We start from the raw sequence: 19,305 nt of genomic DNA, 5'->3' as shown, positions 1-19,305 counted from the left end.
GGGTCAATGAAAGGAAACTCCCTGGTAGTCCAGGGGTTAGGACTCCATGCTTTCACTGCAGGGGGCGTGGCTTCAATCCCTGGTCGGGGGACTAAAAGACGGCTCAAGGTACGTGGTGTGGCTAAAAAAAAAAGGATCAATGAAAGGCTTGAAGTATTGGGGCCATTTACCCCAACTGCCCATCTGCAGCATCAGTTCCTGCTAAGACATCCAGACCCAGCGACCACCCACCCTCTGCTTGCATTATCTCACATGGTGGGGTGGTCACGACCCCCCAAGGCACCTTTCTCCTTCTGGACGGTTCCGACAGACGGCCCTGTCGCTTCCACCCCGTGGTCCCGGCCCTGCCCTCCTCATGCGTGGCAGGTGCCGAGCCTCTCTGAACCTGCCCGGGACCACAGAGGGAGGATCTCCAGGCTAAGTGCTGAGTCACTCAGTCGTGTCTGACTCCGTGACCCTGTGGACTGTAGCCCGCCAGGCTCCTCTGTCCATGGGATTTCCCTGGCAAGAATACTGGAGTGGGTTGCTGTGCCCTCCTCCAGGGGAATCTTCCCGACCCAGGGATCGAACCCGAGTTTCTTAAGCCGCCTGCCTTGGCAGGAGGGTTCTTTACCACTAGTGCCAGCTGGGAAGCGTCTCCCTGCTGCCACCCTTTACTCCCTGCAGCCTATTCTCAACTCTCCACCAGAGGGATCCCATTAAGGTCCCTCTGATCTTGTCCCACCCTTCAGTCAAAGCCCTCCAGGGGCTTCCAGCTCAGAGGACAAGCTAAGGTCCCCTCGTGGCCAGCGAGGCCCTCTACAAGGCCACAACCATTCTCTCTCCATCCCAGAACGAGACACACTGACAGTCCCTGACACTTTCTGTTTTTATTGATCAAGAATTCTTTACAAAATACACATACACACACACACACACACACACACACACACACACACACACACACACACACCAGATACCTGCCCTGGTTTGGTCACCCCCCTGCCCACTCTCTCCTGGGATCAGACTTTCCTGGCTTCATCCGGGGACATCACCCTGTGGCCTCTTCCCCTACCAGCGGAGGAGCACAGAGAAGGAACTTCCTTTGTTTCCCTGATTAGAAACACAGCCTGGGGCCCCACCTGTGGGGGAGCAGGTGGGAGTGACAAGGAAGCATCACCCCCTTCCCTCTTTCAAACTCCATGAGTTTCCAGGTTAGTCTCCCAAGCACCACAGCTGCTAAGGCTTTGAGATCCTCTTCCATTCGAAGCTTCCCCATCCCCATGTTGCAGACTGAAAACTGGAGGTCCAAAGAGGGAGGAAGAGCCCCTCTTACCCACCCCTGCAACCTCCCACCCCCACCACCCACGCCCAGATCACAGCATTAGTTGCTATAGTAGAACAGGGACTGGAACACGGTTCTTCCCAGCTTCCGGGAGATGAGAAGGAACCCTGCTTGACAGCCAGGACTCGGGGCAGGAGGGAAAGTAGCCCCAGGGTAGCTGAGTGAGCAGCAGGGTCTGTCCAGCACTATAAAGATTTGCCAAGGGTGCCCTCTGTGACTGCCCGTGTGGCTTGCTCGGGTATACAGTCTGGATCCGTCAGGATGCTGGTGGATGTACTCAGCTGACGTAGGGAGTTCAGAACAGCTGGGAAAAGAGAGAGAGAGGGAGAGACACTTTCGGGGGTCAGGGGTCAATCTACACTTGGATGCTAAAGACAAAAGGATCAGGGGAGGAACTAGTTAGCAAGACTGTCAGTCAGCCCCTCCTAGGAGCTCTGTCTGCGGGTGTCCTAGTGGTCCACCCCGGAGCGTGGTGGGGGATGGACAAAAGTCTAGGCTATACTGAGGGCAGGCTGGACTGCGGTCTGAGCAGGGTGGGCCCCCCGCCCCCTGCTCTGAGGCTTGGACACTCTGCTGGGCAGGCACATACTTGGTCGGAGAGCAGGCAGGGAGCAATACTGGTCCAGCCAGGCCAGGGAGGTCTGGCGGAGGCTCTGCAGGCTTGCTGTAGACACCATCCCGTTGAAGGACTCAAACAGGGGCCGGATGAGAATGCTGAACTGGAGCCAGGTCAAGGAGCAGGCCTGGCCTCTGGCTGGTACCCTCACCCACTTCACATGGAGCCCTGATCTCCAACCACTGTCCAGCCTTGAACCCCAAGGACCCCTACTGAAGCCGCCCTCCCGTCTGCCGAGGTCCTCCCGCAGCTCTCTGCTCCCTCCGCCAGCTCCCCCATGGCCTTCCCTGGGCTAGCCCCCATCCGTGGGCTTCCTGCTCTGGCTCAGTCAAAGGCTTGACCAGGTAAGGGAGTGAGAGATTTGAAGTCTTCCTGAGGGTCCACCCCAGTCATCTAACTCAGAGTCTGGGCCTTCCCTGGTGGCTCAGATGGTAAAGAATGTGTCTGCCATACAGGAGACCTGGGTTCAAGCCCTGGGTGGGGAAGATCTCCTGGAGAAGGGAATGGCTACCCTCTTCAGTACTGGGTTCTCCCAAACTGCCCCTAGGACCTTCTGAGGGCAGGGCTGTGGTCCTCTCACCCAGTGGCTCCTCTTCAGTTTCCCTCCACTCCCAGCCCATCACCAGGCAATGCTGCTGGCCAAGGTGCCAGGGGGCTGGCAGGAGAGGGTAGAACTGGAGCCTCTTCCTCCAGGAGCAGCCCTGAGACCCTGCCTGGCCTGGGGAGCAGGGACTGCATCAGGTACAGCTTGATCTGGCTGCAGCACACACCGGACTGCTGGCCCAGTAAGGATACTACCCAGAACTTCCAGTTGTGCAGCGTGCGGGTCCGGACATAGTCATCGAACATGTCTCGCATTTGGTCGAACCGCTGGTGTGTGATGGGCACCCCGGTAGCAGGCAGCTGCTGCTGGCACAGGCTGGGGGCACGGGGTGGGTCAGGGCGGGGAGTCAGGCAGCAGGCCCCCTGCTGGCCCTGCACACCCTCCCTGCCCCCACCTACTTAATGGCGGCATTGAGCTCCTCGATCTGGTCCCGGAGCTGCTGGGCCTCCTCCTGCTTGGCCGCGCGCTCCTGCTGCAGCATGGCAATGTACTCGGCCGTCTTCTGCAGCGTGGTGGCCTTGCTCATCTACGGCGGCACCAACCAGGGTGGCCTTGGGTACTGGGGCCCCGGGGTGAGGCACTGGGCAGGGCGGAGGCCAGTAGGTGTGTGGAGGGCCTGGGGGTTTGGCCTTGGGTGGGTGGGTGGGGGTCCGCGTGCGGCTGGGGGGCCTGGGCACTCACCTTGAGGTTGGGCTGGGTGCTGAGTGTGCTCACCAGCCCGTGCAGCGTGTCAAAGCCCAGCTTGATGTTGAAACGCCTCTTCTGCTCCGCAGAGATGTGTGTGATGCGCCGGTTTTCTGTCTGGCGGTTGGGGGAGAGGCAAGAGAGCCGGCGTGAGCCTGGGAGGGAGCACGGGAGGGCCTGGGGTAGAGCAAACAGACCTTAGGGAAAGAACGGGTGCCACCTTGCTGTCTGGACGGCCCCGGCTCAGCATGGGTTGTGGGGGAGAGATACAGATGCTCAGGGCCCCCGGGCCCGGCAGCGAGGTCAGCTCCGCAGACAGCCGCCGCTCACCACCTGTGCCGGGGACAGATGGACTCACAGACAGACCCACACAGGGCAGAGAGTCCTGTGGCCCTGTCCCTCTTATCCTGGCCCCAGATGTCGTCCCCTACATCCCCCTTCCCCTCCTTCCATCCCGCAGACCGCCCCCCCACCACCAGCTCCTTCAACCCCTCTTTACCGCTGGGCGCTGGGGGCGAGAGCCGCTCCACTTTGGGGACAATCAGGGGCCTGGGAGGGGCCGGGGTGGCCGAGCCCGGAGGCAGTCGGGGTGGTGTGGGGGCCGGGGTCGGGGGAAAGAAGGTGCAGGGGAACTCGGGGAGAGTGTCCTGCTGAGGTGGAGAAGGGCAGAGAGTCGGGGTGAAGGCCTGGGGTGCAGCCCCACCTCCCAGTGCCCGCTGTCTTACCGGTGACCCTGGGGGCCGGAGGAGAGCGCTGGACACAAGCGGTGGCTCCAGGGCTTGCTCAGGCTTGGCTGTGCACAGACAGCATGCTGGGGGCCCCATCCATCATCTCCCAGGCCCCACCCCTCCCTTCCTAATAGCCCACACCCCTTTCGGGTTCAGGGTTAAGGACCCAGGACCTCCGGCTGAGCCAGCCCCTCACCCCCCACCCTCTAATCCCACAGGCTCTCGGTGTCCGCACTGGGTCCCCATCTCGCCGGTGGCCCCACTCACCGGCTGTCAGCAGCTGCGTGAGGCAGGGGTTGTTGCTCCCGGCAGTGGCAGTGGGGCTAGCAGTGGCAGGGGCCACGGCGGGGGCGCCGGGCTTCCGCCCTCTGGGGGACGGGGCAGGGGGCTTGCCTCTGGGCCGCGTGCCTTGGGGTACCGGGAAGTGAGGCCCAAATGGGGTCTCCGAATAGCCGGAGGGTAGCAGGTCTATGGGGAAGGGGGCGGGGCCTGGGCCAGGCTGCGGGGTGGGTGGGAAGGCCGTGGGAGCAGACAGCCCGGACACTCCCGGGGCAGGAGGAACGGCAGGGAAAGCGAACCTGGGCGAGAAGAGGGGCTCTTCTTGCAGCAGAGCAGGCGGCGGGGCCATGGGAGGGAAGGGGGGCGGGGGACAGGGCTCCAAGCCCAGCCCCTTCGCAGGGCTAGGGTACTGGAGGAGGGGTGGGGGTGCAGGAGTGGGTGGGAGCTTGGGCTTGGGGTCTTCAGGAAGGAGGAAATCAGAGTTCAGGTAGGTGCTGGAGTCCAGGGAGCCAGGGCAGCTGCTCCGAGCCTGGTTGGGGGACAAAGAGCAGGGGAGAGAGCTGGCCTTTTGGGGGGCCTCCCAGGAAGCCTCCTGCCTGGCTGAGCTCTGGATTGGGCACTGTGGGAGTTGAATAGTCCTTGGCCTCAGACACACACATCAGGGACATTACAATCTAATGAGGGGAAAGAGTAGGGCGCATTTATACACAAATTTAAGCACGAGAAAGAGCATCAATCTTTCTGCCTGCTCATTCATGCACTAAATTATTTATCAGTCCATCCACCAACCCATCCATCCATCCACCTATTTATTCTCTCATCTATGAGCTAGCTTGTCCACCTATATTTCCACCAGCCCTCCAGGTACTAACCCATTCACCAATCCATACAACCACCTATACTTCCCTCCATCTATCCACCAGCTACATATCCATCCACCAGCCCATTTATTGATCCACCATGTACCACGTGGTTGTCGCTCAGTCGTGTCCAACTCTTTGCAACCCCCTGGACGGTAAACCCACCAGGCTCCTCTGTCCACGGGATTCTCCAGGAAAGAATACTAGAGTGGGTGGCCATTCCCTCCTCCAGGGGATCTTCCCTTCCCAGGGAATGAAGCTGGGTCTCCTGCATTGCAGGTGGATTCTTTACCATCTGAACCGCCAGAGAAGCCCTTTATTGATCCACGAAACTACTTATTCATTTACGAATCCATCCACCAGCACATCCACCCAACCAACCACTCACCTAGCTATATATACACCAACTGTACAAGCATCTACCCCCATCTACAACCCAGCGATCTATTCTCCAACACACCCACCCATTCACAGACTCATCCATTCACCGACTTGTTCAATCACTGGGCAACCATCTTTGCCTGCTGTGAATGTGCTTATGAACGGTGCTCAGGACGGGAAGACGCAATGTAGCCAGTGTGAGGATGTGGTGAGTGAAGCAGAGCGCTTCCAGCAAGGAGCCCACCATCTAGTCCAGTAGACAGACCTCCAAACAACAAACCAAGACAGTGCTGGGAAAGTCTGATGATGGAGGAAAAAGGCAGCTACCCTAGCATTGGGGGGGGGGGGGGGGGGGGCAGCACCGGATTTGGGCCTGGAGGTCCTGAGCCAAACTGACAAGAGTCATAGCTTCCTAAAGGCATGTGCCCAGCTTCCGTCTCCATGAGTTCACGCTTCTCCTCATATCCGGCATACCGTCTACTGGTCTCTTCTGCTCAAACCTGACTCATTCACAAAGCCCAGGACTGCCCCCTCTTCCAGGAAGCCCTCCAACAAGCAGCCCAGCCCCATGCTCCTCTGTCCTCAGCCTCCCCCCCTTAACCATCTTGTCAGCCCTGCTTCACGAGGGTCTTTCCTCCCCAGCTGAACCATGCCTCCATTCTCTCTTGATGGACCAAGAACATACCCAGGAAGTACCCTGAAGGCCTCCTGGGCATGGGCAGGTGAGCTGGGCAGGGTGGGGTGAGGCGGGTGAGCTCACCTGCAGGCGGTTATGCCCTGAGAGGTGGGTCATGCCCGAGCAGGCAGGGGGCACCTCCGAGCCCAGGATCCCACTGCCGAGGACGGGGTCAGCCATGGGCCCGAAGCCGTGGGGCTCTGGGAAGTTTGACGGTGTAGGCGTCTGTGGGGGGCGGTAGTTGGTGAAGAAATCTGGAATTCAGACGCACAGGGTGGCAGCCGTCAGGGCTAAGGCCGTGGCTGGAAGCAGCGGGCTGGCCCTGTCCCCGGGCTGGGTTGGCGGTGGGGTGGGGGCCGGCAAGAGAAGGGGGCCTTCCAGGGGAGATTGTGAAACTGGGAGAGTTTCTGTCTCACTCAGGGGAAGCAGCGGCAGAGGCTTGAGTGGGATGGGCCTGAGTGGGAGACAGCTGAGGAAGGGCGTGGGGGTGTCAGCAGGACCCCAGGAAGCAGCCCTCCCACCGAGCCCCCAAACTGGTCCCCAAACTGAGGACCCCATTCCACACCCCCAGACCTGGGAGCCCCAGGCCTTGTCTGCGCCTGCTGGGGACACAGAAAGTGTATTGGGGGAAGAGGGGGTGATTACAGATTGCCAGGGAGAGAGAGGGCGAGGTCCCAAGGGGAGGAGGTCTACGATGGGGAAGGGCATCATCAGGGTGTCAGGAGGTCATGGAGTGAGTCGGGGGAGACAGAGGTCAGAAGGGCAGTGGGTCTGGGACAAGTTGGGTCTGTTGGAAGATCAGTGGGTAGGGCTCCAAGGGTGGAGGCCAGGAGTCCGGGGTGAGAGGCCTACAGGGGTCTGAGCAGGGTCAGAGGGTGGGCTCAGAGCGGGGGCAGGGGTGAGGGGGCGCCAGAAGGCCTGAAAGAGCTGGCGGGGTGGGGGAGAGGCAGATTGTTGGAGGTGGGGGTTGTGTAAGCCCCAGGCTATTCTGGTTTTGGGAAGCAGCTGTCCGCGGCCTAACCACATCCCGGGCCTGGTCGCCGCCTGCCCACCCGCTCCCTTCCGGGCACCTTTCTCTGACCCTGAGCAGCCTTCTGTCTGCACCAGCTCCCAAGGCCTCCTGGTCTGGTCAGAGGCGACCCACTGGCCCCAGCCACCCCGGCCAAGACAGCCGGTCAGGCTTTCTCCCAGGGGCCCCTTGAAGGAAACCCAGGAGTGGGATAAGCCGGCATCAAGCTGCGAGCCCAATGGGGTCTTATTTGTGCGTCTTACTGGACGGTGGGGCCCAGGTGTTGCTGGGCGGCTGGTTCCGCCTGTGTCCGTCTCACGTAGCGTCTGCCTGTCTGCCTCCTGCCGTTGGTTGCTCTGTCTGAGCCTGTGTGTACCTGCCCTGGTGTGACTTGGCGTGTACATGTTTGCCCCATGCTCGTGTCTGTGTTTGGCTGCGTGTCTTTCTCAGCCACGAGATCAGGATTCTCCAGCCTCCCTTCAGCAGAAAGACTAGGAGGTGGAGGGTGAACGCCCACAGACCCCGCACCCCCAGGCCCACGGGGACCACGGGGATGCTCAGGGTCTCAGAGCAGCTCCCCCTCACAGCTGCCACCCACTCCCCAGAATCAGGCGGGGCTTACAGACCAGCAAGCTTAGCCCGGCCCGAGTCACCAGGGTCCCCTGGCCATAGCCGGTCCCCACCCTACCTAGGTTGGCAGAAGTCACTTCCTAGCCCCAAGCCACCCAGGGAACCCTCCCTGGCCTGTTCCCCTCCACTGACCTGCCATCCCCCGGCTGAGCACCACCCCCCACACCCCCCACCAAGCCCCTTCCCTCCAGAGAGTTATGGCTCCCTTCCTGGGTTTCCTCTCAAGTGAGGAGCTCTTGGGGGTCAGAGCGGCAGCTCTGAAGGCCCTGGTGCTCCGGACGCTCCCTGTATGACCCAGGCCCCCTATGGCAGGTCACCCCAGCTAGACCCCACTCCCGCAGCCACCCTGCACTTCCTAATCCGACGCTCAGATTTTTGCCCAGAGCCCCGGGGTGGGGGCCGCTGGGCTCCTACCTGTGGCAGGAGTCTGTGGGCCCCGATGGGGCCACTGCCCTCCCAGGCGGGTCTGCTCCCAGGGCACTGCCATCAACACGGCTGCAGTCCCTGCAGTGCCCCCCCACCCCGCCCCCAGGCAGGGGTGGGGGTGGTTCCTCATTCCCTCGTCCCCGCCCCATGGGCCTCCACCTCTCAACTGACAGGCCGAGGACCCCGCCAGTCAGGAAAGAGTGGAGCGGTCACCAAAGCCAAGCCTTTATGCCAGGAACCCCTTTTGTGTCCCCAAGGCCTCGGCTGAAACAGGTTGGGCCCCAGAGTCCCCTAAGCGTGTGACCATCGGGAGCAGTCTCCAAGGCCGAAAGCTGAGTGAAGAAAGCAAAGTGGGAAGAAAGCTGCCGTGAAGACCAAGAGACATTTGTCCACGTGTGCTGTACAGGCGGGATGTCTCTGGAGGGACACGAGACACCAGTGCCCGGTGGCCCTGGGGCTCAGGAGAGGGAGGTAGGGCAAAGGGCTACTTTAAAGAATGCTTTATAAGATAAGATTCCTGGGATTAAAAAAAAAAAATTACATAGGAGGAGAGAAGTGGGTGAGCTCTAGATGAAAGAATGGCCAAGAGTTGATAAATGTTGATGTTGGTGAGGGTTCCATGGGGATTCTCTCTCCCTACCTGTGTGGATGCTTGAAATGTTCTTTAATAAATAGTTCTTAAAAATGAGTTATATAAATACGAATAAACAGGCTCAAACAAAGGAGAGGGATCAAAGCCCTTCTCTCCCTTGAGAGAGTCCATGCTTTCCTGTGTACTCCCCAGAGCTTGTGGCTTCAATGGACCTGATCCCCTGTCCCCCGCCAGGTACCCTGATCTCACAGGAGGCTACTCTGGCTGTATCCCAAGGCCCAGACAAAGGGAGACCAGGAAGATCCCTCAGAAATCACCCAGATCATCTACCCTTTCAGAGGGGCCTGGGACCAGCCTGAAGTCTCAGTCATACTGGGGCCTTCCTACCACTGATCTGTGGCCGCCCACCCAGGGGGCGGGGCCTGGCCCACCTGAGATCTCCATGAAGTCATCCAGGCTGGGCTGCAGCGGCGTCAGGTCTGGCTGGATCATGTCAGCATTGCCCACGTAGGCTGGAAGGGGGCAGGGATGATGTCAGGAGCATTGGGCAGGGTGGAGGTACCCATGCCTGGCCATCTGCCCCTGGCTGCCTGGATCCCTTCAGGCCTCCCTTCCCTGGTGCAGGCCCTCACCATCCTCGGGGGGCAGCTGCAGGGGTGTGGGGGTGGGCTGCGTCATGGTGAAGAGTGTGTCAGAGATGTCAGACAGAAAGCAATTGAGATCCAGAAGCTGGCGCCCGCTGGGCTCCTCCTCTGGGCCCCCCAGCAGCACGGGTACCACGCTGGTGAAGAGCTGCTCGCACCATCGCTCCGGTGGCTGCCACCCCACTTCCGCCTGGGGAGACAGAGCCGTCAGCAGCCCCAGGAGACCCCCCCACCACCACCCCATTCCTTACAGGCCTGGAGACCCAGGGCTCTCCTACTGCCCCTGGGTCTTCCAGGTTGCCCCCTGCCTGAGGGGAGGGGGTGATCAGCCATCTAGACAGGCTGCTCTACTCTCCTCTCCTCTCTCTGGTGGACTCAAATTTGCTGCCTGAAAGGCTAGGGTCACCGCACTGGCCTCTGACAACTCTCCCCAGGAGATAGACTGAGATGGGCTTGCCAAAAAGCTAAGGGTCCCCTCCTGCCTCCTGCATTTTCCCCTACCTGGGACCCCGGTTCTTACAGCCCTCTGTTCTCCCATGCCTCCCCACCACTTTGCTTAGTCAACCAGAAGTCTTGGGGTCTTCCCACTACTGCGCTCCAAGGCTGCCCTCCCATGGGAAGAAGAGGTCGATTCACCAACCACAGGACAGCAGCGACGCCCACTCCCCTGCCCTCCCTCCCGCATCCCACTGCCACTGCCTAGCCCACCCAAGGGCAACCGTCCATCCTCTGGGTCCAGGGAGCACCCACCTGCTTTGGGGCAAGGAGATCCCCTTCCCGACTGGACTTACGGAGCTGCGGGAACACACAGAGGGGGACACTGAACCCTCTGCCCCCATCCATCCCTCCCGGCCAAGGCCTCCCCTACTCTCGGGCTCCCCCCCAGATACACCAGATCCCTCGCGGCCCCTCAGGAGCTCTTTGGCGGTAAGGAGGCTGCGAGGAGGTCCTGTGGCCACGCGGTGGCACTGTCGGCCTGGGTCTTAGTGGAGGGCCGGTGGGAGGTGGGTGGTGCAGGGTGTGTGGGAGGAGGGCGTTCCCCCAGGGCTCTTGCAAGCGACGCGGTGGCAAGGGAAAGGGTCTTCCCCGCCGCGCCCACTGACCCGCTTCTTGTAGTAGATGCGCCACTTGTGGTACTCGCGCATCACCACCTCGATGCGCCGCTTCCAGTAATTTCCCTCCAAGACGACGGCCTGGGGAGGGCCGAGAAGGGGCCTCAGTGCGGGGGTAGCACTGACCCCACCCTCACCCCAGTCTCCCTCTGGCCCAGTCCCCTCCCGCTCAGCACGAGGAGTGATGGGCAGGAGGGGGCCCGGTTTGGCAGGGCGGCAGGTGATTGGTCCAGTTGGTCTCGGCTACCTGCGGTTTCCGGTGCTCATCAGCCTCAGGCCCCTGCAGGGGGGTCACGAAGCCACACACGGGGCTCTTCCTCCGCTCCACATCTGAGAGAAGGGGGCCAGGTCAGGGGTGCCCAGCTCCCTCATCTGCCACACTATGAAATCCTGCCAGGCCTTCCATGCTCAGATTAAGTGCCACCTCCTCCAGGAAGGCTTCCAGGCTGCTCTGGCCCTCCCAGATCTCCCTTTTCTATGAGACCCTGTGACACAAACTTCCCACGCGCCATCTGCTCCTTTGAGAGCTTAGGAGGTGTGCAGGCAATGCTTGCTGAGTGGGAACTGTGGGGCCACAGGGAATGAATTGTCCAGAGAAGGTCTTGGTCAGGCTGGCTGGCTAAAGGTCCAGAGCCTTGGTCCCTGCCTCAAGGTGCCCATTCCCATCTCAGAGAACCATCCCTGCTCCACTTTAGGCCATCTGCCTGAGCCCTTTCTCCGCCTCCTCCTCTCCCATCCCTGTCTCCAGCCTTGATCTCTCCCCAAGCTCCTATTTGGCCAATAAACAAGTGCCAGGCTCTCCTTTACCTCTCAAACCTTCCCTTTGGCTTTCCTCCCAAACTCTGGAAGAGCTGTCACTCGCCACCTCCACTTCCACGCCTCCCAGTGGCATGGGCACTCCTATACCCCAGCATCTGTTCCCACACTCACCCCGCTGACCCTGCTCCTGAACTCAAGGCTCTGGCCCTCCCCAGCCCCATGCTCCTTGACCTTGGCTTCAGGGCAACCCCCTCCTCCTCCCCAGGCCCCAGGAGACTTCCCTCTGTTCTCCTGTCTCCCTGACCACTTTTCACTGGCCCTGCTGCCAGCCCCACCCCAACCTCTGACATCCTGCTCCTTTGCAGCTTCAGACTCATCTTCCAGCTGCCTGGGGGAACCTCCACTAGACTGTCTCAAAACATCCCTCTCAGATGTTTGGGGACTTCCCTGCCAAGCCAGAGCCTCCTCTGGACTGCCCACCTGGCCTCCCAGTGACCCAACCTCCCATCACCTCCCAGCATCCCCATCTAATCCATGGACTGACCCTCTCAGCCTCAAGGATGTGTGACATTGCTTCCACCATCCCCTCCCCTCCATATGCTCTCTGTTACCCCCTGGTCTGGTGTCATTTCTCACCTAGGCCTCCCTGACTCCAGCCTCACCCTCTCCAGTTCACCCTCCTCTGTGGCCAGGTCAGTTCTTCCTACCTCACTGGCAGTACAGGCCTAAAAGCCTCCATGGTTCCCTGAACCTCCTAGATAAAGTCCACGCCCCCTAGCCTGACTCCCAAGCCCCTGTGACTGGCCCCGCTGCTTCTCCTGCCTTTCTATCTCCTTCACAGGCCCCACCTGGAAGCCAGACACCAACCCCACCCCCTGCCCCAGCAGCCCTGTGGTTTTATTCTATGCAGAATGCCTTTCCCTTCCCTCCTTTGCTTCATCTACCCACATCTATGCCCCCATCAGGATAGCTCAGGACACTCTCTCTTCTGGGAAGCCTTTCTTCATCTGAAACAACCCCTCGGTCCCACCTGCCTCACTCTCCGCCCTGCCTCGGCCATCTCTCTGCATGCTGGCCTCTCTGCTGGGAGTGAAAGCAGGGGCAGTGCCCTTTAGCCCCAAATCCTTGCATCTGGCACAGAACTTGGCAAACAGAAGGCCTTTAGAACCCTGGAACCCGCCCCCCCCGACCCCACCCCATGATGAAGTGACTTTTCCTGGCAATCTTAACAAAGAGGACTTCTGGGGTGTCCGTGGGGCCCATCCTGCTTCAACCCACAGCCAGCTTCCTCTGACACAGAGGAGGGGGCGCCACCTGACCAGGGAATTTCTTGGGAACTTCAGCATCATTTACAAAGTTCTGTCCTAAAGGACATTCTCCAAGACTATCCCTGTGGGAGTGGGGATGGGAGTTGTCCCAGTTGCTAAGCACGGCTTGAACAGAAAGCAAAGGGAGGGCCCTTGGTTGTGTGAACTCCCGGGGATGAGAGCAAGGAGGATCTCAGGGTCTCTGCTCCTGGCTTCATCGTTGAGGATATGAGCCAGGAAAGATCGGGCTTGTCCAGGGTCCACAGAGAGTCAGCGCTGAGCAGGCCTGGTCAGGCTCTGCCCTCCCCAACCCGGTGACCCTGTGCTCTGGATGGAAGGGCAGGGATCATGTGACTTCCTAGGGCTGGGGCATGCTTTACCTAACAATGGTAAATTAATCGGTTCGTGTGGCCTCCTAGCCCCTTGCACCTGTGCTGGGACAAGGGACCCATGGAGGAATCAGGGATGAACCTCCCAGCTTATGGGGAGAGACAAGGAAAGCACACACATCACAAGAGCTAAAGCAGGGTGGCAGGTCTGCCCAGGAGAGGCCCTGGGAGCTCAGAGGTAATACGACGATTTATGGAAAAAGGATTTTGTGGAAAAAGAAGGGAGCTCAGAGGCTCAGAGCCTGCCCAAAGGAGGCAGGTGTGAAGGGGAGGAGCCAGGCAGCCCCCCAGCAAACCCACTCCTCCACGTTTCCTGAAGCCCACTTTCAAACCTTCCGGGCTCAGGAAGGAGGAGTCCTGATACTGGGTTTCAGGCCTGCTGTGTGCTGTGGTTATTATCACAATAATAGTAATCAATCCCAGCATTCACCTGAAGGGAGCCCTTGTGTGTGTCAGGCCCTGTGAGGTGACACAGATCATCTGTCTTGCTGAAAACCCACAGCAAGCCCGAGCAAGAGGGTGTATTATGATTCCCACTGTACAGATGAGCAAGCTCCAGCTGGGGGAGGCGAGGGCCTTGCCCAAGGTCCCAGAGCTAGGACGTGCGAGAACTTGACTCAACTGCCCTGGCTCGGAACTCGGGGTCCTTCCATCAGCTTGTGCCATAGTCTGAGTGAGGACCCCTGGCTGGCGTCAGAAATTCCTTCTGCAGAGAGAGAAGGGTTTGCATCCCATCCTGCTTTGGAGGGAAAGCCTAGAGGGGGCAACCTCAGGATGGCATGGGGTGGTGAGGGAAGTTAGAGACTCCTTCTCCCCCTAGCCCACCAGCTTCCTGGTTTGGGCAGGGCCTGTCCTGAACATTCTCACTGGAAGCCAGTCAGCTGGGAGCAGTGGAAGGGGCATTGGGCTGAGCTGGAGAGCCCTGAACTCACAGCCAGTCATAGCTCTGCTCCTTTTATGCTCCGTCACCCCGAACACGTCAGTATTCATGCCTGGAGAATCCCCATGGACAGAGGAGCCTGGCGGGCTACAGTCCATGGGGTGGCAAAGAGTCGGACACGACTGAGCAACTAAGCACCTACACCCTGAACAAGTCACTCGCCTTCTGGGCCTCACCTGCTCATCCATAAAATGGGGGTAATAATAACCTGTCTCCCAAGGTTGCTTGGAAGCCTTAAGTAAGATGATTTATGAACCTGCCAGGCACATAAGGCAAATAGAAACCAAAAAACAAAACAAAACAAAAAAAAAACCACTCCTTTTCTCTGCTTGAATGGAACCCAGTGGGGCCAGTACAGAGAATACATGGGTGAGCCCTTGTGGGCTGTGTGTTCCCAGCTCAGCACAGCCTTCGATCCTGCAGGAGGACCTTACTGAGCTGGACAAGGTCCAGCACGGGATTGACCGGCCTCTCAGCCTCTGCTGCCCTGCCATCGGGGATGGGTGGATTTTGCATCCCCAAATGAATGACCATGACTTCCTCAAGGGTACATCAGGTTCAACCATCATTTATTAAGCTCCAGCTTTGTGCCAGGCCTGTTCATACCTGTGACCCCCATGCCAGCCATGAAAGTTAGGACTCTTGGCCTCCTTTTATAGATGAGGAAATGGGTTCAGAGAGGTCAGACAACTTGCCTGCAGTCACACAGCCAGCAAGGGCCAGAGATTGGGTGGGAAACCAGCCCTGGGTGACTCTGAAACCAGAGTCCCTTCTACTCGACCACGTGGCCTCTCTGGGCTCCCTCCCCTCAAATCTCGATGGCAGAGGGGGCACCTAAGGACCTCACGGGATAGCTGGTGGAGACCCACCAGGATCTGAGTTTCCCCTTTGCGATTGGCCCAGATAGTGCTGAACGCTTCTTTCTACCCTGGCATTTGAGGTGCCTGACTACACTAATGGCGTGCAGAATGGGCTTTCAACTGTTCCCCCATCTCAGCCCACTTTAGGACTTCTAAGGGGTGACTCCTGCTGTGCCCAGCTTCACAGTGGGGAGCACCCTTCGGGACAGACATGTCCCCCGTGACCCTCTGGGTTTAGAAGCTGTCGAGGGGTACTGATGCTGGGGACCCCAGTCTCCCCCGAGGTGCTCTGCTGGAGCCGGTGTTGAGGGTGCCCAGGGCAGCCCCCGCGTCAGCCCTCCTGCCGGGCCCGTGGTGCCCACTCACACTGGATGTACCAGGCCCTCCAGATGGCGTTGTTGAGGCGGATCTTGTCCCGGCACAGCAGCTTGAGGCCTTTGAAATTCTTCCACTTGGGAGAAACCAGCTTGCCACTGTCAGAGGGAGAGGGCTGGGTCAGGGTGCAGGTGTGGAAAGTTGAAGGGGGTGGTGGGCTCCACTCTCTTCCTGGGCCCTGGGGCACTCATCTATGGTGGGCCATGTGAGGGACCACCCCCAAATCCTGCCCCTCACTCTTACCTGCCTGAAATGACTACCTTTAAAATATTCTCCCAGGCCCCACTCCAGGCCTCTGTGTTCCTCTGGCGAGACCTGCTGAGACCTGTTTCTGAGCTCAGTCCTCGGAATGACAACGTCTGTCCATTTCTTACTGAAGAAAACTGAGGGTCAGGAAGTAAAGGCGACGTGCCCAAGGACACGTGGTGGAATCTCACTCAGGCCCTGTGTTTTTTTTCTCCATCCATCTCACTGGCCCCCTGAGCCCCCGGGGGGTGGGTAGGGTTTGTCTGAGTACAGAGGGAACGGGTTCACCACAGGCGACCTCCAGGCAGCCAGCCACTGCCTTTTCGCTGCCTGTCTGGTGTCTGCCCAGCCCAAAACCCCCGCATGGCAACCTGGACTGAGCTGGAAGGTACTGTTTCCCAGAGTATGCGCAACATGACCGCCACCAGGGCCCAAAGGAAGGCAGCTAGGATGGTGGAGTGATGGGCAGGGGCTGAGACCCTGACCCTGACCCAGGTAGTCAATCAAATCCACAGGATGGACTGGGCTCCACCAGGTGAGGGGCTTGACTCTCAGGGTCCTGATGGTCACAGGCCAAGTCTGCCACCCCCAAGGAGCAGGCCTAGCAGGTCAAGATGTTCAGGGTCTTAGGACCCCTGCTGGTCCCTCCCTCTTCCCTTTTCCCTCCTTCCTCATGGTTCACCAGCTAGGGTAATATATGAGTCCCCTCTGGCCCACCTTCTCTTGCTCACATGGAAGGCTGAGGCCCCAAGGCTTAGTCTTCCAGAAGACCGGGCCTGCCCTCTCTGGGGGCCTCTCTGGCAGGCTGGCTCCTACAGCCCCTTGAGTACCTGAGTCACTGGGTCCCCTCTGCTCTCTGGTCTCCCAGCTCCTGTGTTTGCTTTGGGGTGGGGTGGGGGGACCGCTACCCCAGGGCACAACAGGCCTCATTACCCAAATAGGGTACATGGCCCAAGCACCCAGCCTTCTGACTGCCCACCCCCATCCCTCCTAAGTTAGGTAAACACCATCTGTCCAGTAGGGAGACAGACAGAGGGGGCACTCTGATACCTCCCGGGCCAGCTTCTTTTGTGGCACCCCAGCCTGTATCCCAGCAACCTCCCAGCCCACTCTGATCACCCAGTGCCCGCCCCCATCCCCCACCTGCCTCCCTCCCTCTGCCACTTCCCCACTGGGGTTGTAGTGTCTGTGGCCAGGCAGGGCTCGGGGAGGTGAGACAGTGACATCCAAGCCCAGGAGGAAAGGATTTGGCTGGGAGGGGAGGAGAGGGGCCCAGCCTGGAGCAAAGAGCCTGTGGCCAGAGTTCAAAGGATTTTTTATGACCAATAGAAATTCTGGGAATTTAGGGAATGAGAAGACGAAAATGCAGAACTCCACCCCTCACCCCACGTGTGTACCTTGCAGAAATTCCTTTAGAGTTTTCCCTGATAACGTCCTGTTTGTTCTCACTCATCCCTGAGGCCATTCTTTCCTTAGCCAGCCAGCTCTGACCATGAACAGGTATTTTCTCAGAACTTTCAGAACTTGCCTCCCTGAGACTGCCACCCACAGAACCGTGCAACACGGGGCTCCTGCCCATGAGAGCGAGCCTCTCTCTGCCCACACGGCCCTGCTGAGCGTGAGAGCTGACCAGACGTCCTCAGGCTGTCCCTCGGGGTCAAACTGACCAGTTCCACCCAGCACCCCTGGCCCCCCTGCCTTGCTGTCCCTCCCCATCTATTTTCTCTCTTGGGACACCCCAGCTTCATCACTGCTCTCCCCTCCAAGGAACCCCTATAATTAGAAGTCTTTACGGGCTAAAAACACTGTCCGTGTCTGACTCTCAGTTTTTCCCTCTGCCAAATGGGAGAATTCAAGAGTCCTCTGGTACTGAGCCACTCCCATCCCTACTCCTTAGGTCCCCACTCAGGGCCAGCCACAGAGATGGAATATTCTTGGTGTTTAGGGAGAAAGCCCAAATCTCCCTACCCCAGCTTCCCCTAACTGGGGTCACAACAGTGTCATCAGCCTCCTAGTGGGGGTGGTTCTGGGAGTGGACTCTGTCCCCTGCCTGGCCTTCTCCCCTGAATCTCCCCTTTGGGTTACCCATGGTCTGTGATGGTGGGGGGTGGGCCTGAGCCAGCCCAGGCAGAGCAGTGTGTGGTATAAAGCAAGAAGCATAAGTTGGGAATGGGTGGGAAAAGGGGACCCTGGAGGACCCTGGGAGCAGGTGCTCCCCCTGGCTGGACCCCACATCCGGTGTCCCGTGACCTTAGATGCCCTGTCCCCTGAAGTCCCGTGATGTCCGAGGAGGGGAGGGAGGAATGGGATGGGAATTTGAACTTTCCACACAGGTCTTGCTCTCTGGGCGATCATATTGCAACATGACCTGGGCCCGAGGCCAGAGCGTGTGGGCCAAGGTTACAAAGCGTCCAGCCAATGGGGTCCAGGCTGGGCACCGCAGCAGGGGGTGGGCAACACTCCCCCGTAATCCCCACCCCTGCTCCCCGGCTCCCAGTCAGTGCCGTCTCTAGCCAGCAGTTCTCAGAAGAGGAGGAGGCGCCGTAGAGGAAGAGGAATATTTGCACAGAGAAAAGATCAAGGCCGGCCGATCCCCCTTTCTCTCCTACGGGTTTTCGGTTGATAATTTATCCTGGTCCCTCCGCTCCGGGGAACTTTGCTCCGGGGCACCGAGCCAGGACCCTGGTTCGCGCCCTCCCTTGGGACACGGGCGTGGAACTGGGGCCGGGCGCGGCCGGCGTGCTCTGCGACGCGCCGAGCAGGGGTCCTAGGCAATATTAGGCGCAGAACCTCGCGCGGCGACTAGGGGAGGCTATCCCAGACACCCCCCTCCCAGACCCCGGTTCCCCGGGACCAGCCCTGCGCAGCCTGTATCACCCCATGCCGGACCCCGCTGGGAAACTGCGAGGGAGCGCCTCCTGGGTCCTCCCCAGGCACTCTCTTCCCGCCACCCTCGACCCAGGAGGTTAAGAACAGGTTAATTGTCCCGCAATCGAGGGGTGCAGGGTGGACGTGAGACTGGGTTTCAATCGACGTTGGCTGTGAACTGGGACAACCAAGGCGCGAGGAGTATCGCGCGGGTGCAAGAAGAGTCGGCCAGGGCAGGGGCTTCTGTATTGGGAGCAGAAGGCTGCAGGTGGTCGGGTGGAGTGACCCCCGGGGTGAACGGTGGGCATGTTAGGACCGCCTAGGGTCCTGGGAGTGCGAGGGATGCCCTGTTGGCATTCTTTGGGGGCGGAGGGGTCAGGACTAGGAGAGAGGGGCCGGAGCGGGGCCTCCGGAGGTCGAGGCGGAGGGCAGGAGGTCCCTGCCCTACGGAGGGAGTCTTGGTGGAGAGAAATGGGAACCCGGGAGGGATGCAAGTCGGGGGGCCAAGTGGAAAGGGCGGGATCAGAGACACTCCGGGGTGGAGGAGAAGAAGGGATCCAGGATGTGGCCCGAGTCTCTGAGAACAGCCGGACCAAGGCTTGGGGCCGAGTGGGTTGGCCGGGAGCCCCAGAGCGAGGTCCCGCCGTGGAGGGCCGAGGCTGTCGGCCCCGGAGCCGCCCTCACCTGTAGGCCAGGCTCATGCACTCGAACAGGCGGGTGAGTGTGGGGTCGATGCTGCGCGGCCCGAAGTCGGCGTGCCCCAGGGACCCTTCCTGGTCGCGCCGCCGGGTCAGTGAGTCGCTGTGCGGCGACGACACCATGAAGTGACCGCTGTGGATGACCTGCGAGCGAAGCAGCCCACCCGCGCTGCGCCGGGTATTCGGGTCCTCCGAGTCTGTGTCTGAGTCCGAATCCGGGCTGGGGACGACCCGCGGGCCTTGCAAGCCCGCGACCAGACCCGCCAGCGCCCCGGCCATGGTCATCGCCGCCGCCGCC

The 19,305-nt window shown here is 60.0% G+C and overlaps 1 protein-coding gene across 3 annotated transcripts; it reads right to left on the bottom strand.

The window, feature by feature from the left end:
• Positions 1-850: 850 nt before the first annotated feature.
• On the bottom strand, positions 851-19,292 carry MLXIPL (MLX interacting protein like). 3 transcript variants are annotated; one of them, XM_061401905.1, is made up of 17 exons: positions 18,994-19,292; positions 15,187-15,293; positions 10,813-10,895; positions 10,557-10,646; positions 10,204-10,248; positions 9,442-9,643; positions 9,241-9,321; positions 6,237-6,406; positions 4,224-4,764; positions 3,954-4,021; positions 3,728-3,878; positions 3,449-3,561; positions 3,226-3,345; positions 2,943-3,070; positions 2,736-2,859; positions 1,914-2,043; positions 851-1,628 (listed from the first exon to the last, which is right to left on the bottom strand). In XM_061401905.1, exons 1-17 carry the CDS (start codon positions 19,290-19,292, stop codon positions 1,510-1,512), a joined length of 2,571 nt encoding a protein of 856 aa, XP_061257889.1. In that variant the 3' UTR covers positions 851-1,509. The 3 variants fall into 3 exon arrangements, with proteins under 3 accessions (XP_061257889.1, XP_061257890.1, XP_061257888.1); XM_061401906.1 differs by having other exon boundaries at positions 3,728-3,875; XM_061401904.1 differs by having other exon boundaries at positions 3,728-4,021.
• Positions 19,293-19,305: the final 13 nt, after the last annotated feature.

The sequence above is a fragment of the Bos javanicus genome, chromosome 25 (genome assembly GCF_032452875.1).
Source record: "Bos javanicus breed banteng chromosome 25, ARS-OSU_banteng_1.0, whole genome shotgun sequence".
NCBI lineage: Eukaryota > Metazoa > Chordata > Mammalia > Artiodactyla > Bovidae > Bos > Bos javanicus.
Note: the sequence above shows the minus strand (reverse complement) of the source record. Positions and strands in the feature narration are given on the sequence as shown.

Bases quoted from the DNA above. Each gene is read 5' to 3' on its own strand.
- MLXIPL (XM_061401904.1), bottom strand. From the start codon at position 19,292: ATGACCATGGCCGGGGCGCTGGCGGGTCTGGTCGCGGGCTTGCAAGGC. The intron at 9,322-9,441 runs GTGAGGGCCTGC...GCCCCCTTCCAG, and splicing joins GCAGCTGCCCCCCGAGGATG to CCTACGTGGGCAATGCTGAC. The intron at 3,071-3,225 runs GTGAGTGCCCAG...GTGCCGCCGTAG, and splicing joins GCACCCAGCCCAACCTCAAG to ATGAGCAAGGCCACCACGCT.